This window comes from Sphaerodactylus townsendi, linkage group LG05 (assembly GCF_021028975.2).
Source record: "Sphaerodactylus townsendi isolate TG3544 linkage group LG05, MPM_Stown_v2.3, whole genome shotgun sequence".
NCBI classification, from domain to species: Eukaryota; Metazoa; Chordata; class Lepidosauria; order Squamata; family Sphaerodactylidae; genus Sphaerodactylus; species Sphaerodactylus townsendi.
The window spans coordinates 4,675,809-4,700,617 of NC_059429.1; the positions used below are offsets into that span (position 1 = coordinate 4,675,809).

Sequence of the window (24,809 nt, forward strand, 5' to 3'; positions counted from 1 at the left end):
CCCTTCATAACCGGGCAAGAACAAAGTTCCTCTCAACCTTATTGATGGGCTTAGAGTGCTGGACAGACCAGCAGAAGACTGTTTATCTGTTAAACAACGAATCCAGGGATGCTCTAGAGCAAACGGCCAGGTTTTTATGCACAGTCATAAACAAACGATCTTAATTTTGCTTTGTATTTTGTTACCCTGTTTCCCCTAATATAAGACATCCCCGAAAAATAAGACATAGTAGAGGTTTTGCTGAAGTGCGAAATATAAGGCATCCCCCGAAAGTAAGACGTAGCAAAGTTTTTGTTTGGAAGCATGCCTGACGAACAGAACACAGAAAAATAAGACATAGCGCATCTTTGGGAGCAAAAATTAATATAAGACACTGTCTTATATTCGGGGAAACACGGTATTATTACAAAATACAAAGCAAAATTAAGATCGTTTGTCCTGTTTTATATGCCAATAAAGGCTTGTGTTGTGCTTTGTATTTTGTATTTTAATTTTTTTTGTATTTTATTTTAAATCTTTGTACTGTGCCATTAAAGGTTATCTGTTATCTGTTAACCCTAATGCATTGTTTAGTGAATATCAGTGGTGTACCTCTAATGGGGACATGGGGTAACCCATGTCCCCAGGCGCACACCATACTGTCACGTGGGGGGTGCTGGGTGGGTCTCTGTGCCCAGCCTCTCCCGCAGTGCGGCGACCTGACCGCCATCTGGCTGCAGGGGTGCAAGGTGATTGCCGTGGCCACAGGCAGGCTCCCACATCCCCAGGGAAGCTGGGGAGGGCAGGAGCCAGCCTGCTGCCAAGCTCCGCCCCTCCAGCCTCCCTGCAGGCTGGTTCCTGTCCTACCTGCAGGGTCCTGGCCTGGCCCACGGCTTCCTGGAAGAGGTGTGCCAGCACCAGCCAAGCAGTACATCCCCTCTGTGCGCTGACACGCCTCCCCATGCCTCTCTGGCTGACTGGCCTGGCCTCTGATAGAGGTGTGCCAGCAGACATTGCCAGCCCGGGAGCCTGCCATGGACAAGGCCTTGCAGGGCGGGGGGGGGGGGGGGTGCAAAATCAAGGCCTTGTCCCTGGGCACCGTTTTATGCTGGTACAATCCTACTGAATATCCCATTTTGTCAAGGCAAGTTAATCTCTATTACAGTCACAGACCGGCATCAGGTAAATAAAATAAAGGATAAAGCATATTAAACAGTTGGCATGTATCTGAAAGGAAATGACGCCGACCCAACCCCTCTGGGACCATTCGCATGAACAGTCCCAGAACCTACCGGGATGACAGCGCTGCGCTGCGCTGTCGTCCTGTCGACCTACCTGCTCTGCGGCCCTCCGGCATGTCGCCGAGGCCAGAGGACACTCCGGAGTGACTGCTCCGGAGTTGCAGGGCAGAGGGGGCGTGTCCCCAGGCCTCGGCGACGCACCAGAGGGCCGCAGAGCAGGTAGGTTGACTGGATATGGGGGGAGGGAAGGCGCGGCTCGAAGCCACTGTTTTCCGTAAACCTCGCTCGGGAAGCGAGGTAGGAAAACGGCGGCTTTGCGCCACTCGGGCGGCTCGGCTGTGAAGCAGCTGTGCCCCCTGTGCGAACAGCTCCCTGGGGACGGCGTTTTTGCCATCCCCAGGGCTCCGTATTAGGCCCGTCCGGAATGGGCCTATCTGTAAGCAGCACGGAAATATAAAATTGTTCCGTGTGGAAATCTATACAATGGGGCGAAATAAAAATAATATGTTTATTTGTACAATACTGATGGTGGAGAAGCACATGTTCTGTTGCTTCTGTATTCCCAGATCCACCGGGACGTTTTCTCTCCCCATAAGGAATCTTTTTCTATCAGCCTTCCAGTACAGCTGAGTGGAGGACTCAGCGCCCAGCCAGAGTAGAAGCTCTCTGTTGTTTAGGTACTTCAAAATTAGTTAGGTGCACCATAGGAGAGAGTTGGCTGTACTGACTCACTATGCATAATCCACCTTGGGTCCTTGTGAAGAAAGTGGACTATAAATAATGCAGATAAATAAATAGAGACAGAGACAGCGGGAGAGAGAGATTTAGTTAACACCAGCTTTTTGATCAGGGCATCAGCAGAAGATTTAAAGTAATTAAAGTAAAGTAATTAATTTTATTAAATTAAATTAAATTAAAACTAATTTAATTTAAATGAATTTAAATAAATTTAAATTAATTTAAATTAATTAAATTAAAGTAATTAAATTTAAATTAAAGTAATTAAATCTACTCTTCCCTCCTAGGGGAGTTAATTATTGGACGCCATCTACTGTTACTGTTGCTGTTGCTGTTTGATATATTTTATGATTGGATTCTGTATTTTAATGTACACTATCGCCATTGTATGATGTGTGCTTTTAATTTTGTTGTAAACCGCCCTGGTATATAAATTCAATTATAAACAAACAAACAAACAAACAAATAATTATGATGCAAATGTAAACTTTAAGAAAAATCAGAAATAATGGAGAATGGGACCTGTAAGAAGTGCAAATTAAAAACTGGGCACCCTGCAGAAAGTAAAATTTGTATTTTAAAAACTTATTTTGTTCTTATAGTAAGTTCCTCGACTACAATATTACAGGGGAGGGAACAGTATAGAAGGAAATCGTGGATAAAAAAATTAGAAGCTATAACCGATAAGGATAATGTATTTTAATGTTTCAGTTCTGACTTACTGTATACCTCGCCTTTTGAAAAAGAGAGGGACCTTTGATAATTTTTTATACTTTCTTTTTTTGTTTTATTATGGTTTGGGGGGGGGATATTTGATAATGCTTAATTCCTCTCCTATTTTCAATATCATGTAACCTATGTCATATATGACTGTTTTATATAATGGTGAAAATCAATTAAATTTTTTTTTAAAAAAAGCTGGGCCCCGTGCATGCATGAGATTATTAAAAGCTATAAAAACAAATGGAGAAAATATGTTTAGAACAGGTTTCTGGAGAGGGGGAACCAGCTGAGCAAATTTGAAACAGAAATTGGAGGAGTGCAGCACTTATTAGCTGATTGCTGGGATGTCTCAAGGGTCTCCTTCCCAGTTTTCACTGTAGTTTTGTACTTTTTAAATCTTCCTTTATTAATGAATAAGACAATAGAAAGATGTGTGAACGTTCACGTACACTACTAGAGCAAGTTACTTGAAGCTGGAAAAAGTGGAGGGCTGCAAACTCCCAACTTCCCAGCTGGTGGCAGCAAATCCTTTGCTTGAAGCTGAAGTTCCCGAAGCCGTCAGTCACAGCAAGCTTCCTTCAATAAGTACGAATTCACCTCCAGACTAAAAACCTAGAGATCTACAACCAGAGCATTTGAACTTTGAATGTCGTCAGTGTGAAATATAGAAAGTATCAGATTAATAAAACACCCCAAAAAGTAATAATTGATTCAAGTGTGGTGTTTGACTGATCCCCACGTGTTGTCCTGCACGGGCACCGCAACACAGCAATCTTGATATCAGGGATGAGGTGGGCTATCCACAAGATAACCCAGATCATATAAACCCTGTGTGTTTTAGTGATATAGATTTCAGCGCCTTAGGGTTCCCACTCCCCCCCACACACACACACACCGGGAATGAATACAGTTTTCTTTTTTTTCTTGGCAGATATTTGGGAAGCTGGATTTTACCCAGAAAAGCAGGAACTGGCCGCTTCTCATCTGAACTCGCCTTCTTGCACTTTGACCGTAAAGGATCTTTTGCTGTCAAACAACTGTGACACGGTGAGAAATCTGATGGTTTCCAGGTTGCCGCTTGGCAATTGTGTTACTATGAGGTAACAGTTTAAATAATAAAAGCTTAGGCTCATTCCGCACATGCAGAATAATGCACTTTCAAACTGCTTTCAGTGCTCTTTGAAGCTGTGCAGAATAGCACAGCTAAAATCCACTTGCAAACAGTTGTGAAAGTGGTTTGAAAACGCATTATTTTGCGTGTGCGGAAGGGGCCTTAAAGAAAGCTCAAGTCGAAATGAAAAAAAACTTCTGGAAACTTTATTTAGCCAACACTGGGCAAAAAGACAGGGTCAGGGGAGCCACGTAAAATGGCAGGGGGTTCTCACTTTTATAGGATTAATGACAAGTTACATCACAATGGCAGCAAAGAATACACCCCAAAGAACATACATCATCAATCAATCATACAAAAGGTGGAGATTTTCCCTGTTCCCACAGTATTTTGGGGTTGACCAAAGTCCCCATTGGAAGATTTCAGCATTTCACCCTTTGATGTATAGTGAACCAAGAACCTTTGTTTTCTCTTATCATTAATGTTTCTTGTTGCCCTGTTCCTTAAACAAGGAGTTTGAACATTCCCATAGGCCTTTCTATTGTTTCAGGAAGAGGGTAACTTTTTAAAGTATCTTCTGGGTACAACAGGGTCTCAAAAACAGTTTAGCATGCACATTTTGTGTAATTGTGAACAAAGAGGCATCTTTGGAGTTATTTAGCTGAGTTAGCATTATTAGTAAAAAGAATAGGTTTGAGGCCTGCATGGTTTCTTTGTTCAGCAGCTTTTATGGTTGCCAGCTCTCCATTATAAGGAAAAATAATGGAGGGAAAGAAAAGTTTGTCTTTCCTTTATGAATCCAAAATCCTTTCCCCTTTCTCTTATATTTTCTTTATTGCTCTCACTTTCTATCACTTGCTGTTTCTTTCTTTCTTTCACCCTTTTTCCTTCTGCGCTTACAGTTGGACAGCCTGGAATTCAGGCATCCCTAGTCTTTTGACTAGGGCACCTTTGAAAGCCTGTGGGCGCCTCTGAAATTCCGTCACTGGATGGTGGGTGCAAGCAAAAAATGCCTCCACGGGAGGTAGAACGAATCACAAAATGGCTGCCTCGAAAATCGGAACCAGCCGCAAAATCTCAGGCACTGAAGTCGTGCATAACTCTCATAATAACTCTTCAGCATTTCAGGCCGAAGCTCTGCTTAACAGGATGGCTTTTAAAATGAACATTTTGTTTCGAATATTTTCTCGCCCACACACAGCTTTCCTTCAGCCACCTTGTGCCGTGGTGGCAGCTGCTGCCAAAGCAAGTTCTTAAAAATCTGCACAGTCAATCCAACTTCCGGTGGCCAGTCAGAAACCCTGCTGGACAAAAGCCCCGCCTGGCCCCTCTAAAAATATCTGGCGAGCTTCCTGGCATACACGGGCATGATGTTGGAGTGTCGTGGCCCAGGCGCCCCAAGGTTGGCAGCAGATAGTAAGAGAAAGCCTGCCCCTGCCCCCACGAGATAATGGATGTAACTCTTTTTCTCATGGGTCCAGGGTGTCAGGGGAAGCATAGTTATCTACAAAGCATGTGAAGCCATAAAATAAAGATCAAGGAAAGAATGCTCCAGAAGGCAGTGATTACAGTGATTTGCACCCCTCTCATTGCCCTGTTTACTGGCTGTGCACCTGACCATCTGACCATCTGCCAGCCCCCTCCCAGAATATGTCCACTCCCAGGTTTTGATCACTGGGGTGTGATGCCAGACTCCCCTTATTATTAACTATTAACTATTTATTGTGGAATGCTGCTGCTATAGTTTTAAGATTTGTATTTTAACTGGGGTTATTTGATTTGTTTTATTATGGTTGTTGTTGTTTTGTTGTACACCGCCCTGAGCCCTTCGGGGGTAGGGCGGTTTATCAAATCGAATAAATAAATAAATAAATATAGTGGGCTGGTTACATATATCTTTTAGCAGCACCGATTTGTAGTTTAAAGCGGTTACATTGAGTTAGGAACGTAGATACTACACCCCTGACAAGAGGCAATCTGCTCTTTCAGAAAATGGGTGTTGGGAGCAATGAATTATCCCCCCTGCCCCCAATTGAGGAATCCCAGGAATTGAGTTTGCCACTGCTTCCTTCGGGATCGTAACTCCCTTGTGATGTCTCAGCATCAGCAGGCGATGACCCCGTCTCTGATGAGGCAAAGCCCCGGGAGTTGCCAGGAACTGATGTTGACAGAAGACGAGAAGAAATTGCTGGCCAAAGAAGGCGTGACGCTGCCCACTCAGCTGCCCCTTACCAAGGTAGGACAGATGCTTTCATATCAACAAACGTGGCCATTGATATGCTGATGACACCCAGCTTTTTCTGTTGATGGAGGGCCAGCCCGTCGCTGCCCAGATGTCTTGGCTGAGTGTCTGGAGGCCATGACTGGATGGTTGAGAAACAGCAGGCTGGAGATGAATCCATCGAAGACAGAGAACCTGTGGTTGGGTCGAAGGGAGGGGCTCTATGGAACTGATTGAAGTCCCATAGGGCCCTTGTGTCTGGTGACAGATTGTTCCACCAGGCTGGTGCCAGGAACGAAAAGGCCCTGGTTGAAACCAATCTAATGTCCTTGGAGAAGTCCTGCTTCTTCTGTCAAGAGTCTGGGTGTGACCTGGGAGTCCACTTATCTGTGGTCTTTTCCCATCTTTGACAAGCCAGACAGTTGGCCCCCTACCTGTCCCGCTCAGACCTGGCCACAGTGATCCATGCAATAGTCACCTCCAGGCTGGATTACCAAAAACTCACTCTATGCGGGGCTACCCTTGAGACTGTTCCGGAAAGTGCAATTGGTCCAGAATGCAGTGGCGAGACTTCTCACTGGTACAACCTGTGCTATGCCAGCTGTACTGGTTACCGATCAAGTTCTGGATCATGCTCATACTTTTGGTTTTGATTTTTAAGGCCGTGAGGGCCCCTCGTATCTTTGGGACTGCATCCCCCTATATCAGTGGTGGCGAACCTATGGCACGGGTGCCAGAGGTGGCACTCAGAGCCCTCTCTGTGGGCACGGGCAAATAGAGTCCCCCCCCCCACATGTCTAGGCTGGCCTGGGTCGCTGGGCTCGATTATTAGCATCAAACCGAAGACCTAGTTTTGGGGAAGCAGTGTAGGTAACCTTGTTAAGCACTGTTAAACCCCACTGATTTTCATGCGAAGAACTAAAGTGCAATCCTTTACCTGGGAGTAAGCTCAGTTGCTGGCAATGGGGCTTGCTTCTGAGTAAACCCTCCTAGGGTCGTGATTCACCCATTGGAAGAGTTGCACAGTTGCTTCAAAGCAAAGCCACCGACTACCACCAAGCTTACGCCCGAGTAACTCACGCCATGGAGCCAACTGTTTTTTTTCTAAACTAAAACCTCAGTATTCAGGTTAAATTGCAGCGTTTGGGACTCTTTAGTTTGGAGAAGCTGCAGCGTTTGGGACTCTTTAGTTTGGAGAGGAGACGTCTGAGGGGGGATATGATTGAAGTCTATAAAATTATGCATGGGGTAGAAAATGTTGACAGAGAGAAATTTTTCTCTCTTTCTCACAATACTAGAACCATGGGGGCATTCATTATGAAAATGCTGGGGGGGGGAAAGTGGGACTCATAAAGGGGAAACACTTCTTCCATAGCGTGTGATTGGTGTTTGGATTGTGCTGCCCCAGGAGGTGGTGATGGCCACTCACCTGGATAGCTTTAAAAGGGGCTTGGACAGATTTATGGAGGAGAAGTCGATTTATGGCTACCAATCTTGATCCTCTTTGACCTGAGATTGCAAATGCCTTAACAGTCCAGGTGCTCGGGAGCAACAGCCGCAGAAGGCCGTTGCTTTCACCTCCTGCAGATGAGCTCCCAAAGGCACCTGGTGGGCCACTGCGAGTAGCAGAGAGCTGGACTAGATGGACTCTGGTCTGATCCAGCTGGCTTGTTCTTATGTTCTTATATTCTTAACGAGGTCAGCGTACCACTTTATGTTGGACTGTATGTTTTTGCGTACTGTTGAAATTGACGGCCTGTTGTGACTCGTTAGCCAGTTGGGCAGCTCTCTCTGGCTTACTTGTGCTGCAGTCCTGTTACCGCGATTTGCCAGGTAACAATAAGTGATTTCAGCTCAGCAACTTAATGAGGCGCAGGGAGCAGGCGTTTCTTCAAAGCAGGAAGGATTTTATTGCAAGTGATTTCTTGGCACAGCTCAGCAAAAGGAACCCCACATGGCTGTACCTCAGCCCCTTTTATACATTTCCCAGAAAAGGGGTGTAGAGCAGTCCCACCCCCACAGTGCAAAACCCAGGAAGGGGGCGGTCTCCTTCCATCTAATACAGAGAAAATATAACACCAAAGGGAGAAAACAATCCCTTTGCACATGCTGATGAGATCAAATCCCAGAAGAAAAGCTTGCACCTTCTTGCCTGAGGTGGTTCCTTGGGAGTGTTAGACAGAGACAAGTTTAAATGATCCAATGAATTCTTGGATCCTGAAAGTAAGGATGTGAACAGTCCAATGAGCTTCTGGATCCTGAGAGTAAAACTTCAAACAGTCCAATAGCAAAACAGGGTGACATCTTCCAAGGCTGGGTGACCCTTGGGTGCTGGCAACAAGATTCGATTAGCAAGTCCAAGAGAGGGGTCGTTGTTCTTATCAAAGGGTCTCTGCTGGAAGCGTTGGTCTAAGCAGCATTCCAGAGTCCCAACTTCCTTGTTACGTAATAGCAGACCTTAACGGGCTATTGCTTCTATTCTCCGACACAGAATTTCAAAAAATAACATTTCTAAACTTAAATGTTAGGGGAAACCTTAAAGGGATAAACACACGTACTTAGCATACTTATGGGCAAGACTTTACAGATACTTATTGGCATGGCTTTCTTAAATCTAACAATAACAAAACCTTAAACTAACTGAAGAACCTAACTAAACTAACATCCTAAACTGCAGGCACATCATAAATTCAACTTAAAAGGGGCTTTTATTACATCCTAGAAAGGCATAAACAAGAGGGAAACCATATAGCATTGGCACAATCATGCATATACATTCTTTGTGAACCTTATGAAGGCTTCTGAACCACACAAGTCTCCGTGTCCAGGCATGGAGCCAGTGTAGCTAGGCAGCCTGACTTCAGGAAAATATTTTGTTTATTTTCCTGTCAGTAACAGTCCCCCAACTTTCTTTGACTATTTCAAGCCCCAAATGGGGCAACCAAAAACAGCAGTGGGAGCCTGCTGCTCTTCCTTCCCCACTCCTTGGGTATTTGGGGCCCCTCTGTGCGGGGTCAGGGGCAGCTGCTCCTGTCCACTGGCTAAGGCTACTCCTGCCTCCCGCCTTTCTCAGGTTCATGGGCAGGATAAACCATAGTAGCATAATGGCCCCAGGGCCACGAGCCAATCAAGAATCTGTGCTTTTTTACACCTGGCAGTATGAGGAAAGGGTGCTCAAGAAGATCCGGAGAAAGATCCGGAACAAACAGTCGGCACAAGAAAGCCGGAAAAAGAAGAAGGAATACATTGATGGGCTGGAGTCCCGGTAAGAGATCTTATTAACCTGTGCTAAGGTGACATTGGTGGTGGGTGGGGTGGGTAGAGCTTCCAGCTCCAGGCTGGGAAACTCCTGAAGTTTTGGGGACGCAGCCTGGGAGAGCGGGGACCTCAGCGAGGGCCATTGAACCCACCTTCCAAACCGTTCGTTTTCTCCAGGAGACCTGATCGCTGTAGTTTGGAGATAAATTGCAATTCTGGGAGATCTCCAGGCCCCACCTGGAGTCTGGCATCCTTGCCCTGTGCCTCTCTTGAATCACCTTCACAGCATTTGACAACGACGGGGCAGCTTCTGGATCCTGTATGCTTGGAGGCTTCAGTTCATTGTTGCGAGACATGTAACGATCAAAGATTTGCCTAGTGCAGTGGTGGCGAACCTATGGCACGGGTGCCAGAGGTGGCACTCAGAACCCTCTCTGTGGGCACGCGCAAACAGAGTGCCCCCCCACATGTCTAGGCTGGCCTGGGCCGCTGGGCTCAATTATTAGCATTAAACCTAAGACCTAGTTTTGGGGAAGCAGTGTAGGTCACCCTGTTAAGGACTGTTAAACCCCACTGATTTTCATGCAAAAAACTAAAGCGTGATCCTTTACCTGGGAGTAAACTCAGTTGCTGGCAATGGGGCTTGCTTCTGAGTAAACCCTCCTAGGGTCGTGATTCATCCATTGGAAGAGTCGCACGGTTGTTTCAAAGCAAAGCCACCGACTACCACTAAGCTTACTCCTGAGTAACACACACCTCAGAGCCAACCGTTTTTTCTAAACTAAAACCTCAGTATTCAGGTTCAATTGCTGTGTTGGCACTTTGCGATAAATAAGTGGGGTTTGGGTTGCAATTTGGGCACTCGGTCTCCAAAAGGTTCGCCATCACTGGCCTAGTGGCTCAGATCTGGATATGAAGTTCAGCGGTTCCACCGAGCCTTGCTGACTTCTTGGCTGTTTACTCCAAGCCCTTCAGCTTCAAAACTCCCTGCCTATTTTCTGCTTTTTGTATGAACAGCACATCGAGTCCTACGTGAAGGTTGGCTTGCTCCCCTCCGTCCCACACACAAGCAAAAGCCCCTCAGTATCTCTAGGCCAGTGATGGTGAACCTTTTTGAGACTGAGTGCCCAAATTGCAACCCAAACCCCACTTATTTATCGCAAAGTGCCAACCGGGCAATTTAACCTGAATGCTAAGGTTTTAGTTTTAGTTTAGAACAGGGGTAGGGAACCTGCGGCTCTCCAGATGTTCAGGAACTACAATTCCCATCAGCTTCTGTCAGCATGGCCAATTGGCCATGCTGGTAGGGGCTGATGGGGAGTTCCCTGAGCTGCAGTCTGTCAATTGGCCATGCTGGTAGAGAACTGATAGATGTAGTTCCCTAGGCTATCCTAGTACGTTCCTAATTTAGAAAAAAACGGTTGGCTCCCTCTTCCTCTGCCCCACCCGCTTGAAAAGGGGCCAGCCTGCTCTAGCCTCCAGCAAGTCCTGTGTGCACCTCTCTGTGCCTCTCTAGCATCTCTGCCTCCGCTGCGCTGACCCCCCCGCCCCAGGCAGCAGCCACCCAGAGCACAGGCACCAGGTCCGCCTGCTGAGTCCTCCCTGCTCACTGCGATGCACGCACATCATGCTCAGTGGCCCAGGCCAGCCTAGGTGTGTGTGTGTGTGGGGGGGGGGGGGTTTGACGAAATCTGTGTTCGCGTGCCCACAGAGAGGGCTTCGAGTGCCACCTCTGGCACCCGTGCCATAGGTTCGCCATCACTGCTCTAGGCTTAGCCCAAAAGCTGTGGGTCATCCATCCCTTCAGGGAGGTTTTAATTCCTGCCAAATCAAATTTTCACATCCCTAAAAAAAAGTCGCACTGTTTATCATCAGTTGATATTCATGACAGTTTCTCCCTGAGCAGCTCAAGGGTTCGTGCCATGCTGTGACATCACAGCAGCTCAGCCAACAGCAGTGGAAATTCACAGACCGGCTACCAGCATCAGAACCCTTCTGTGCTAATTCTTTGCTGTCCCCCCTCACTTTTCCTGGCTTTGGTCTCTTGTAGGATGTCGGCCTGTACGGCTCAGAACCAGGAGCTACAAAGGAAAGTTGTTCATTTGGAGAAACAGAACTTGTAAGTTGCCTGCAGCTAGCAGGATTTAACCCCCCCCCCTCTCTCTTTCTCTCTCTATCCATCCATCCACCTATCCATCCATGTATTCCATTGGTCTAATAATATGATGCTACCAGCAGTGGCGTAGGAGGTTTCTTTGTTTTGAATTTTTACAATAAAAATAATTGAGAACTCAGCAAGCTTGCTACCCCGCAGGCTTGGCGTGACATTTGTTTTGGAATTATCCTCATTGGTCCATACATAGAAATGCCATCCTCATTTCATCCCATATCCTTCTATATTCAACAATGCAACTTCCTCCAATTTTACCCATGATTTGATCCACAATAATGCGGAAGAATCGTGGTATAATTGCAACTCTGGAAGACTATAACCCCTCTTCTTGACCTCAGTCAAGTTTGTATATTTAAACCTTTTCCTCCCTACACAAAATTAACAATATCTTTCTTCCAACTTTTGAATAGGCTTTATATTCCATGGATGGTATGCCTAATAAAGATTTTTGGATTGGATTGGAATAGTCTTTTCGATGTTACAAGTGGTATACATTGAAAAAGAAAATTCATTTTTGGCAAAACAACCACCTTAATCACAGATATTTTGCCATAAAACGAAAGTGTCTTTTTATGCCAATTGCTAAGATTTCCCTTCATTTCATTCCATGTTTTTATGTAATTGTTCTTGATCCTCTGAAGATGCTAGCTACAGATGCAGGTGAAACGTCAGGAGAAAATGCTACTGGAACATGGCCATACAACTCGGAAAACCCACAACACCCTAATTCATTTTTTTTTAAATGAAGAACTATGTCTCCACTTCAACATCACCATGTTATACCCGAGGCTTAGGCTCATTCCACACATGCAGAATAATGCACTTTCAAACTGTTTTCTGTGCTCTTTGAAGCTGTGCGGAATAGCAAAATCCACTTGCAAACAGTTGTGAAAGTGGTTTGAAAATGCATTATTTTGTGTGTGCGGAAGGGGCCTTAGATTATCTTACATTAGGGTCTTTCGAATGTGGCAGGGTGGGCTGCTTTGAGGTTCTCTTGGAACCAGGTGGTCCTTTTCCTGGTTTTGGTACCAGCACCATGATGGCTCTATCTATTTCATTGGCTCCCAGGTCCCTTCTCCAGCAGCTGAAGAAACTTCAAGCTTTGGTGATTCAGTCCAGCAGCAAAACCGCTCAGACTGGCACATGCGTTGCGGTACGTGGGCAATTTCACCATTTGAACAAATTGATTTAGGCTGCATGCAGGCAGATGGATAGATGGGCAGAACAAATGAAAAACACTAAGGCTCATTCATTCATTCATTCATTCATTCATTCATTCATTCATTCATTCATTCATTCATTCATTTATTATTTCAATTTTTATACCGCCCTATCTATTAACCATTACACCACGCTGGCTCTCAGAAATCCCAGACTTGGGATTTCCTTACTATCAATCCACTCAAAACAACACCAGGCACTTGGGGCAGATCACCCACTCATCCTGCCTCAGCTCAGAACAGTCAACCAAATGCTGTGCTTGCAGGGAGTGAGTGAGGGGTGGCATGCAAGGGAGGGGAGGGAGGGGGCCCGGCATCTGGACAAAGCCCACCCTCCCTAGCAGAGGGAGAGGGAGAGGTGGCATGCAAGGGAAGGGGAGGGAGTGAGGGGTGGCATGCAAGGGAGGGGAGGGAGGGGGCCCGGCATCTGGACAAAGCCCACCCTCCCTAGCAGAGGGAGAGGGAGAGGTGGCATGCAAGGGAAGGGGAGTGAGTGAGGGGTGGCATGCAAGGGAGGGGAGGGAGGGGGCCCGGCATCTGGACAAAGCCCACCCTCCCTAGCAGAGGGAGAGGGAGAGGTGGCATGCAAGGGAAGGGGAGGGAGTAAGGGGTGGCATGCAAGGGAGGGGAGGGAGGGGGCCCGGCATCTGGACAAAGCCCACCCTCCCTAGCAGAGGGAGAGGGAGAGGTGGCATGCAAGGGAAGGGGAGGGAGGGAGTAAGGGGTGGCATGCAAGGGAGGGGGGAGGGGGCCCGGCATCTGGACATGGCCCACCCACCCTAGTGAAGGGAGGGGGAGGGGTGGCATACAAGGGAACGGGAGGGAGGGAGGGGAGGGGAGGCATGCAAGGGAGGGGGAGGGAATAATGCACTGCTTTCAGTGCTCTTTGAAGCTGTGCAGAATAGCAAAATCCACTTTCAAACAGTTGTGAAAGTGGTTTGAAAACGCATTATTTTGCGTGTGCAGAAGGGGCCTAAGAAAATCGGTGCTGGAAATGCTGTCAAGTTATAACTGTTTTGTTGTGACCCCGTAGCATTTTCAAGGGAAGAGATGAAATGGCCTGTTTCTTCATAACAACCCTGGACTTCCTTAGCAATCTCCCCATCCAGGTGCAAACCAGGGTCAACCCTGCTTAACTTCCAAGATCTGAGGAGATCAAGCAAGCTTAAGCCCTCCAGGTCAAGGGCAAATAAAGGGAAATGAAATCAGGATCATTTATCTCTGTTCTACCTGGAACTTCTACACTAAATGATGACCATGGTCCATTCCGCACAGCCTTAATAAGATGTCCTGGGGATGCTTCAAAAAGGCATCCTGGGAAGGCACTCGGCACAGCCGTCTTCCCAAGATGTCCTCAGAAAGCCTAATTTCAGCTATAGGTGTCTTTAGGAGCAGCAGTGGCGTAGTGGCTAAGAGCAGTGGCTAAGAGCAGGTGCACTCTGATCTGAAGGAACCGGGTTTGATTCCCAGCTCTGCCGCCTGAGCTGTGGAGGCTTATCTGGGGAATTCAGATTAGCCTGTGCACTCCCACACATGCCAGCTGGGTGACCTTGGGCTAGTCACAGCTTCTCGGAGCTCTCTCAGCCCCACCCACCTCACAGGGTGTTTGTTGTGAGGGGGGAAGGGCAAGGAGATTGTCAGCCCCTTTGAGTCTCCTGCAGGAGAGAAAGGGGGGATATAAATCCAAACTCTTCTTTTTTGGAGAATGTTTCAAAGTTCCTAAGTTGGTTTGCAGAGGGCAGGTCAACTCATTTTCTTCTCAGTGGGAGGGAGATGGGTCTTCTGAGCAGCTAAGATTCCTGTATTTGTGTCTGCATAGCTACAAAGATGGTTCATTGAATTTTTTTAAAAAAATAGGGAAACTATATATTGCCTGAATTGGCAGGACCAGCTGAGTACAACTATGTACTTTTGGGGCTGAAAAGGCGCCCAGAATCAGAGCCTGCAGAGCAGACGTCCTGGGGCAACCGTCAGCAAATGGCGGCAGGGAAAATCCCTTCGGCTGCACAAAAAACGTTGGGCGCAAGCTGAGGATGAAACTGGCCAGGAAGGAAAACAGTCGGGAGGGAAACGGCCTCTTTCCCCCTGCGATGCCTTTGCTGTCTCAAAAGCACACCAGAAGCCCCCCCTCCCCTTTTAAGACGTCTCCTGGACATCTCATTTTGGGTGTGCACAGTGAAAAGAGGCAGTTGCTTCTTTTTTGTGCTGTGCGGAACTGACCAAGATCTGTCTTCTCTGACAGTGCCAACACCAAAAAGGCCCACCATCCAGTGCCTGTCAATCTAATCCCAGCAGATAAAGACACCGTGAAGAAAGCTTTTAACAGAATATTCATGGGCAGACTGAGATGAGATGAGATTGGCTGGCCCAGACCAGTCAGGGCAGACTTTGGGAAGGAGCACAGAGTAACCCGAAAGGTAGCCAGGCTACAAACCTTCCCAGATTGCTCCAAGACAGCTCTGGCTAGAGGGAAGCTGTCCGACTCCATTTTTGCTTTGGTCTGGTTCTCAGGTGCTCCTGCTCTCTTTTGCCTTGATTGTTTTCCCGTCCATCGGCCCTTTTGCTCACAACAAAGCCGAGATGAAAGGCGACTTCATACCTGTGAGAGGTGAGCCGCAGAACTGAGCGTGGAAGCCACTGGGAGGGCTACGGAAGAGCTGAAATGGTCTTGGGGCCCCTGGACCAGCTGGAAATCAGTGGCTGACCGTGGGGTGGGGGAAGCTGATCATTGGTTATAGTGAACAATGGAATGTTCACAGGGGGTGCCTTTCGTGATCACATCCAGCCTGTGTTGCGCCAGCTGCATTGGCTTCCAGTGGAATTCCGAATCATCTTCAAGGTGTGGGTTCTGACCTTTAAGGCCTTACGCGGCCTGGGACCCTCGTATCTCAGAGACCACATTACCCCATATGCCCCTACTCGGCCTCTGCGTTCAGCAGAGGCCAATTTGCTGGTGGTTCCTGGCCCCTCAATGATGTGGCTGGCCTCCCTGCAGACCCAGGACCTTTACAGCCAACTGGCCCCGGCCTGGTGGAACCCTCTCCCCCCAGCTATCCGGGCCCCTGTGGGACATTATGAGTGAGTTCCAGCATGGGGACCTGTAAGACTGAAGATTGTTCACCGGGCTCTTTAAGGTGTCCAGTCGGTGAAATGTGCGCCTCCCCCCTTACATATTTGATTTACCATCTTATGCTACCCTCTTAGAGGGGAGTCCGGCTGTTCCCTCTTCTTAGGGAGGCCTCTAAATAAATTGGGTTTCGGGATGCCTGATATCTTTGTACTGACCGCTGCTTTTAATGGATTTTATTGGTTTTAGTAATTGCACTGATTGTAATGATAAATTGTACACATGTGGATATTGTTGTGCACTGCCCAGAGCCCTTCGGGGATGGGGCGTTCTACAAATCCAAACAATAAATAAATAGATAGATTAGATAGATGGATAGATGGATGGATGGGCGGGCGGGCAGGCGGGCGGGCGGGCGGACGGACGGATGGATGGATAGGTGGATGGATGGATGGATGGATGGATGGATGGATAGGTGGATGGATGGATAGGTGGATAGGTGGATGGATGGATAGGTGGATGGATGGATGGATAGGTGGATGGATAGGTGGATGGATAGATAGATAGACAGACAGACAGACAGACAGACAGACAGACAGACAGACAGACAGACAGACAGACAGAAGGATGGATGGATGGATGGATGGATGGATGGATGGATGGATGGATGGATGGATGGATGGATGGATGGATGGATGGATGGATGGATGGATGGATGGATGGATGGATGGATGGATGGATAGGTGGATGGATGGATAGGTGGATGGATGGATGGATGGATGGATGGATAGGTGGATGGATAGGTGGATGGATAGATAGATAGATAGATAGACAGACAGACAGACAGACGGACGGACGGAATGACCGAGACCCAGACAGACGAGACGGACAGACCAGGACAGTTGAACCAGACAGACGGACGGACGGACGTGTGACCATGTGGACAGACCGAACATTATTGAGGCCGGACGGATGGATAGGTGGATGGATAGATAGATGGATAGATGGATAGATGGATAGATGGATAGATGGATAGATAGATGTACAGTCCCCACGTGTCCCCGCACCAATGGGCACAGCTTCCTTTGGACAAGAGAATGGGCAGGCTCACGACAGAGGGGACCTTCCTTAGTCCTCATGCTCCAGTGAATGCTCAGTCCTGCCTGGCGTTAACGCTGATCACGCCTTGTATGTTTCTCCTTCCTCCCCAGTTTTTTCCCGGTCCCTCCACAACGACGCCTCCTCCAGAGTCGTCTCCTCTCTGGCAAAAGATGCCGACTTGCGTGCCAAGGAGCCGGAGAAACCTGTGTGGGCTGAATATGCCAGCGGAAGGCGGAACAGGCAGGAGGGAGAAACCCTTGACCAGTTCCTCAGAAGCCACGTCCGGAGCAAGCCCCACAAGGCCAGAGAGGCTGTCTTGAAGAATGGCTCAGAGTCAGAGGGGCCGCACCTGGACTTGGAAAGATTTCGGCCCGAGGACCATCTCCACGAGCATGGCTTGGCATCGGTGGCATGGACAGAGCCTGGTCAGCCCAGCCAGAGGGCCCTGGAGCAGGCCGAAGAGCTGTGACTGTCCCCTCCTGGTGTCTCCTTCTGCATGGCATTCTGGGACTTAATAGGGGTGTTGATAGGGATTCTTGGCCATGTGCAAAGGAAGCTGCGCCTCTCCTGTTGAGCATGGAGGAAACATAAGAACTAGCCAGCTGGATCAGACCAGAGTCCATCTAGTCCAGCTCTCTGCTACTCGCAGTGGCCCACCAGGTGCCTTTGGGAGCTCACGTGCAGGAGGTGAAAGCAATGGCCTTCTGCGGCTGCTGCTCCTGAGCACCTGGTCTGCTAAGGCATTTGCAATCTCAGATCAAGGAGGATCAAGATTGGTAAGCAGAGATTGACTTCTCCTCCATAATTCTGTCCAAGCCCTTTTTAAAGCTATCCAGGTGAGTGGCCATCACTACTTCCTGTGGCAGAATATTCCAAATACCAATCACACGTTGCGTGAAGAAGTGTTTCCTTTTATTAGTCCTAGAAGTGTTTCCTTTTATTAGTCCTAAACGCTGCGGTGTGTGAAAGAGAAAGAGACGGCTCATGAAGGCCTCCCTCTTGGCCTCTCAACCATAGGCCCCTGGCACACGTGAGTGCTGAGAATCCCAAGTCCAAGGGATTCTCGTGAGGAGACCAGTAAAACACACAGTTACAAACCTCCACACCTCAGTCTTGTTAGCTGCCACCAGCCCCTTTTCACGACCCAAACAGCCAGCAAAATAAGCGGGCGAAGCTTCCAGCTCCTTCTGCTGCATCGCCCGCTGCCAGGCCCCTCAAGGTAGACCACTTGCAACACAAGTTTCACTAAACAGTTAACGTGGTAGGTGTTGTCACGTAGCCTAGGTACTGGGTTTAGATCGAAGCCTCCTGAAGAGGAAACACCACAAAATGTAACTAAAGGGGTTTATTAAAATTGTGCAAGAATATTTCAGTAAGAACAGTTGTCAGAGAGGATTAAAAATAAGAAAGGCTAAACCGAAAGGTCTAATGACACAGCAATATCACTGGTTTCATATTGCCAGCTTTTTACTACTCCAGCTGAGGTTATCCTGATGATACCACCCAGGTTTAGTGAAGTTTGGTTCAAGGGGTCCAAAGTTATGGACCCTCAGAATGTAGCCCCATCCACTATTCGCTCCCATTGGAAACAATGGGAGATGGGGGCACCCCCTTTGGGGGTCCATAACTTTGGGGGTCCATAACTTTGGGGGTCCATAACTTTGGGGGTCCATAACAAAAAAATGTGCTGATAAAGTCGACTTATATGCGAGTATATTCTCCCTGTTTGAGTAATTTTTGTAATTATTGAACATTTCTTTATATAATACGTTGCACCCCACATGATTGGACTGTATTTTTAAAAAATAAATATGTAAAGAATTGTTTCTGTTTTGTTCATAGGGGGAGGGAGGGATGTGAGACAGCAGCCGAGTTGTTGATTTTCCAATTTTTTGACACGCTGAACCCAAAAGTTCATTATCACTGTTCTAAACCAATGTTTCTAGAATTAGAGATGTTAAAAAATGTTAGAAAGGAGAAGCCAAACTCGGATCTGATTGCAAATTTTGAGTGTTTTAAAAGGAAATGAACTTAATAGCGAACCTTTGGCACTCCAGATGTTATGGACTACAATTCCCATCAGCCCCTACCAGCATGGCCAATTGGCAGGGCCTGATGGGAATTGTAGTCCATAACATCTGGAGTGCCAAAGGTTCGCCACCACTGCCCTAAACTTTATGGCCAGGGGTCCAAGCTGGCCTGGGCCGGTTGACCCGTCAGATCTGTGGCTGCTGATGTCGATTTAATCATGTCACCCTGTTGCTATCCAGGTGACCCAGCAAGTCAGGGAGATAAAATCTGAGGTTAAATGGTACAACTTCACCTTCAGGCTAAACCGCCCCATTTCTTACAGATGACAAGGCTCATAATTGCATCAGCTAATTAATTAAAATGTGGCGGCTCCTGCTGTTCTTGACCTTGGTGACCTAAAAGGAAGTCAAGATAGAAATGTCTTCTTCCAGGACTGGGGTTCTTATCTAGCTCCTAAAAAGTAACAGTTTTGCTGAATCAAGTGACAGCACTGGTAATTTCCACTGTATCCTTTCTTTTGTAGGTTTGAAACCTGAACCAATGTTTGGGAGAACTGTGTTAAGGGCTCGGGTTCTTGACCCTAAACCTTCTTTTCCTGGACCTCTTCCCATCTTCCATTTTTATAATGTTAGGTATTCTCCTGTGGAGTCCATGTCTTTCAAGCATATTTCTGAACTTTTTTTTAATTAAAAAGAAAGCAAAAATTCCCAGGGAGCCACGTTCCGTGGCCAGTACTGAATTCTGCAACTGTCACATTCTCCTACTTTAAACACAAAGTTAAAACAGGGCCAAAGACTCACTGATTCAGGACTGGTTCTTTAAAAAAAAATCCAGCTCTTGTGGTCTTCCATTTGAAAGACCAACCAGGTATATATCCAGTGGTGGGATCCAAAAATTTTAGTAACAGGTTCCCATGGTGGTGGGATTCAAACTGTGGTGTAGCGCCAATTGTGGCTGGGCGGGACACGACGGAGGCGTGGCCAGGCATTCCGGGGGCGGGGCATTCCTGGGCAGGGCTGTGGCAAGGATGCAGCCGCTGCGCCGGTCCTTGGGCGGGAAACGAATACACGCAGGCGCAGGCTGGCACGCACGCCGGTGCACCTCCTGCTAGACTGCTTCGAGTTCTGCGTGCTACTGCTGAGAGGAGGGGCGTAACTAAGGCAAAAATCATGTGGCAAAATCACTAATTAGTAACCCCCTCTCGGCACACACAAATAACTAGTAACCTACTCTCGGGAACCTGTGAGAACCTGCTGGATCCCACCTCTGAGTAGAACTTCTTTTTAAATTAAAAAAAAAGAAAGCAAAAATTGCCAGGGAGCCACGTTCCGTGGCCAGTACTGAATTCTGCAACTGTCACATTCTCCTACTTTAAACACAAAGTTAAAACAGGGCCAAAGACTCACTGATTCAGGACTGGTTCTTTTAAAAAAAATTTTTAATCCAGCTCTTGTGGTCTTCCATTTGAAAGACCAACCAGGTATATATCTCTGCATAGATTTGGCATCATGTGCTCCAGAGATTTCAGCTTTCATGCCATACCCTCAATTACTAAAACATGTTCTTCCTCTTTGCTCATTCTAGACCAGTGATGGCGAACCCATGACACATGTGTCAAGGGTGCCACACCACTACATGTTGGGTGAAACGGGACCCAACACCAGCATCTGACAACTACCGTATATACTCATTTATAAGTCGACCTGCATATAAGTCAAGGCACCTAATTTTACCACAAAAACTGGGAAAACAATAAGAAGCAGCAGCAGCAGCTACTGGTAAATTTCAAAAAATAAAAATAAATACCAATAAAATTACATTATTGTCGAAGGCTTTCACGGCCGGAATCACTTGGGTGCTGTGTGGTTTCCGGGCTGTATGGCCGTGTTCTAGCAGCATTCTCTCCTGACGTTTCACCTGCATCTGTGGCTGGCATCTTCAGAGGATGTTTTTGAATGTTTATTTCAAAGAAAAACAGTAAACTAAGCCCTGAATCTCCCTTTAAATCCACTCGGGCGCGGGGGGGGTGGGGGTGGTGGTGATTTAAAGGGAGAATCTGGGGAAAATTTGAGGGTGCCTGTCAGGGGAGGAATGTTTATGTTAGCGGTACCAACATTTCAGAGTATCTTTAGGAGACCCTCCTGATGATACCATTCAGGTTTGGTGAAGTTTGGTTCAGGGGGTCCAAAGCTATGGACCCTCAAAAGGGAAGCCCCATCTACTGTTAGCTTCCATTGGAAACAATGGGGGATGGGAGCACCCATTTGGGGATCCATAACTTTGGACCCCCTGAACCAAACATCACCAAACTTGGCTGGTATCAGCAAGAGGTTATACTGATGATACCACCCAGGTTTAGTGAAGTTTGGTTCAAGGGGTCCAAAGTTATGGACCCTCAAAATGTAGCCCCATCTACTATTAGCTCCCATTGGAAACAATGGGGGATGGGGGGGGGGGGTCCATAACAAAAAATGTGCTGATAAAGTCGACTTATATGCGAATATATTCTCCCTGTTTGAGTAATTTTTGTAATTATTGAACATTTCTTTATATAATACGTAGCACCCCACATGATTGGACTGTATTTTAAAAAAATAAATATGTAAAGAATTGTTTCTGTTTTGTTCATTGGGGGGGGGGGGGGGATGTGAGACAGCAGCCGAGTTGTTGATTTTCCACATTTTTGACACGCTGAACCCAAAAGTTCATTATCACTGTTCTAAACCAATGTTTCTAGAATTAGAGATGTTAAAAAATGTTAGAAAGGAGAAGCCAAACTCGGATCTGATTGCAAATTTTGAGTGTTTTAAAAGGAAATGAACTTAATAATACCCAATGTGGGCCAGTGTGCTGTGATGGTAGAGCAGGGGGTGGCGGTTAGCTTTGGGGTGCCCCATTTTCACCTCCAAGTCATTATTATCATCCCTTTGTCCAAAGGTTTACACACATGGTGCTGGCGTAGGAGGTTAAGAGCTCGTGTATCTAATCTGGAGGAACTGGGTTTGATTCCCAGCTCTGCCGCCTGAGCTGTGGAGGCTTCTCTGGGGAATTCAGATTAGCCTGTGCACTCCCACACACGCCAGCTGGGTGACCTTGGGCTAGTCACAGCTTCTCGGAGCTCTCTCAGCCCCACCCACCTCACAGGGTGTTTGTTGTGAGGGGGGAAGGGCAAGGAGATTGTAAACCCCTTTGAGTCTCCTGCGGGAGAGAAAGGGGGGATATAAATCCAAACTACTACTCCTCCTTCTTCTTCTTCTTTTTCTTTTTCTTTTTCTTTTTCTTTTTCTTTCTTCTTCTTCTTCTTCTTCTTCTTCTTCTTCTTCTTCTTCTTCTTCTTCTTCTTCTTCTTCTTCTTCTGCATAAGCAGATGTTCCACTCATGAGCCGTGGCCCCTCCCAGTACGTTTCCCCCGACTGTGTGCCCATTCACACAGAGGTCCATTCTTCGACCCAGCCATTGCAATCATGATACTGTACATGCCACTCGAATCTTCATTGCTCTATTGCTGTGCGACTGGTGAGTTCTGAGATGCGAGCATATATGTGGTTATGCAGCCAGAGCCACAGAAAGAAACGTGGAAGAGAAACAGAGAGAACCACAGGAAACTAGTTCAGAAGAGCAGCAGAAGCGGAGGTGGATGTCACGGGCGTGTTGACGACAGACCCACTCCCAAACGCCTGATGGCTCCTCCTCATAGGGAGAGAGCTAACAGCCCGGGGGCCTCGTAGAGTTTCCCACCAGAAAACCAGCCCCACAGCACCACCATGTGGATTTTTCCCCAAGCAAAGCAAGCGGTGCATAAATGCATTGTGTGCATGTGTAAGGAACAATGTACCACTAGAGCCGTGGTGGCGAACCTTTGGCACTCCAGATGTTATGGACTACAATTCCCATCAGCCCCTGCCAGCACGGCCAATTGGCCGTGCTGGCAGGGGCTGATGGGAATTGTAGTCCATAACATCTGGAGTGCCAAAGGTTCGCCACCACTGCACTAGAGGGAGTTCTAGTTGCACTGAGCTGACTCAAAAATGCCAAAGCGCAATCTAAGAATGAACAAAGACAGGTGATTAGAAATAGGCCAATTATACTTGTTCCAAAAAATACTTAGTACTGATAGGAATATGTGTGTATTAAGGCAAGATATTTTACTATGTGTGTTGTTATAAGTATTAGAGAAATGTAAGGTTAAGCAAGACACTGGCTTTTGCAAAAAGCTGTAGATTTGCTAATGTAGTTGGGTGGGGGGGGCACCAAGCACTTCAGAAACTTACTTGAGTTAGAAGAGTGAAACAAAACTCAAGTAAAGTCTGGAATTTGGGATGGGCAAAGAGAGGCCCTTTCCCCACCTAGCGTTTGCTGTGCGCTACTGCCCCCAAATAGCGCGTGGTCCAGCGGTGCTTCCCACGAGTCCGGGCGGCGACAACGCAGCCGCCCCGACTCTGCGCTCTAACGTCCCTTCAGCGCGCGTCATTTCTGACGCTGAAGAAAACGGCACCTTCTGACCGTGGGGAACACGACCCCGGGGCGGAAATCGCTCGCGCTCAGAGTAGCGCACTGCAAAACGTAAGTGGGGAAAGGCCCATAGATAAAGGAAGGAAGAAGTGTACAGAAAAACACAGATAAAGAAACAGGCTTGGATGATATAGCAACCAAAATCTCTGAACGGGGCAAGATGACATAAAGAATATGCCCAAATATAGAGAGCAAGGTAGATTCAGGGTGGAGAAATCAAATGGTAATGCAGTGACCAAGTCTGTACTTAGCCAATGGGCAGAAGGCAGGGTGGGATGTTTTGTGGAGGTATAAATTATGCTATGTTGACACCCAGTCCTTTGAGCCTCTCTTGTCTGCTGCCCAGCTGTGCACTGAAGAAATAATTTGGAACGGGTTTATTTTAGCCGTGGCCGAGGCAGAGCTTTGCTCTGTCCTTATCAGTACAACCTATACTACAAATACAAATACTACACATAAAGAAATATTGCATGGGAAATATCAGCCAATTAGTGTAACAATTTTAAACTTTAATCTACCTTTTGATCCTTCTTAACCATAACCACCTTTACTTAACCACCTATTGCAGTGGTGGCGAACCTATGGCACAGGTGCCAAAGGTGGCACTCAGAGCCCTCTCTGTGGGCACATGCAAACAGAGTGCCCCCCCCCCCACATATCTAGGCTGGCCTGGGCCACTGGGCTCAATTATAAGCATTAAACCTAAGACCTAGTTTTGGGGAAGCAGTGTAGGTAACCCTGTTAAGCGCTGTTAAACCCCACTGATTTTCTTGCCAAGAACTAAAGCGCGATCCTTTACCTGGGAGTAAGCTCGGTTGCTGGCAATGGGGCTTGCTTCTGAGTAAACCCTCCTAGGGTCGTGATTCACCCATTGGAAGAGCTGCACGGTTGCTTCAAAGCAAAGCCACCGATTACCACCAAACTTACTCCTGAGTAACGCATGCCTCGGAGCCAACCGTTTTTTCTAAACTAAAACCTCAGTGTTCAGGTTAAATTGCCGTGTTGGCACTTTGCGATAAATAAGTGGGTTTGGGGTTGCAATTTGGGCACTTGGTCTCGAAAAGGTTCGCCATCACTGACCTATTAGATATTGCTGAAAAGCACTCTTGTACACATATATACAAAGCAAATTAAAGTGAAAATGTAGAAATGAAATTCGGCTGTATATCTTAGCCCTTTAGAACAAGGCCATTGAACCACAACTTTGTCATTTATCACGACAATTCATAAAACAATTATTTGCCGTTCATATGGAATCTCAGGGGGAAGGTTGGTAGAGTAGACCACTGTGTCCAAAATTTGCTGTATGTAGTATCTTGCTCTCACTACGTTGCTTAGTTTTTATGAAATTTCATTTTCTACTTGGAGAGCCAGCATGGCGTAGTGGTTAAGAGCGATGGACTCTCATCTGAAGAACCAGTGACCTTGGGCTCA

The 24,809-nt window shown here is 47.1% G+C and overlaps 1 protein-coding gene across 1 annotated transcript; it reads left to right on the forward strand.

The window, feature by feature from the left end:
• Positions 1-604: 604 nt before the first annotated feature.
• On the forward strand, positions 605-17,425 carry CREB3L3 (cAMP responsive element binding protein 3 like 3). The gene is made up of 9 exons (XM_048496622.1): positions 605-609; positions 853-977; positions 3,613-3,728; positions 5,894-6,028; positions 9,172-9,278; positions 11,322-11,390; positions 12,513-12,597; positions 15,176-15,272; positions 16,943-17,425. The coding sequence occupies exons 1-9, from the start codon at positions 605-607 to the stop codon at positions 17,299-17,301; spliced, it is 1,098 nt and encodes a 365-aa protein (XP_048352579.1). The 3' UTR covers positions 17,302-17,425.
• The last annotated feature ends 7,384 nt before the right edge of the window (positions 17,426-24,809 follow it).

Bases quoted from the DNA above. Each gene is read 5' to 3' on its own strand.
- CREB3L3 (XM_048496622.1), top strand. The intron at 6,029-9,171 runs GTAGGACAGATG...TACACCTGGCAG, and splicing joins CTCAGCTGCCCCTTACCAAG to TATGAGGAAAGGGTGCTCAA. The intron at 9,279-11,321 runs GTAAGAGATCTT...GGTCTCTTGTAG, and splicing joins ATTGATGGGCTGGAGTCCCG to GATGTCGGCCTGTACGGCTC.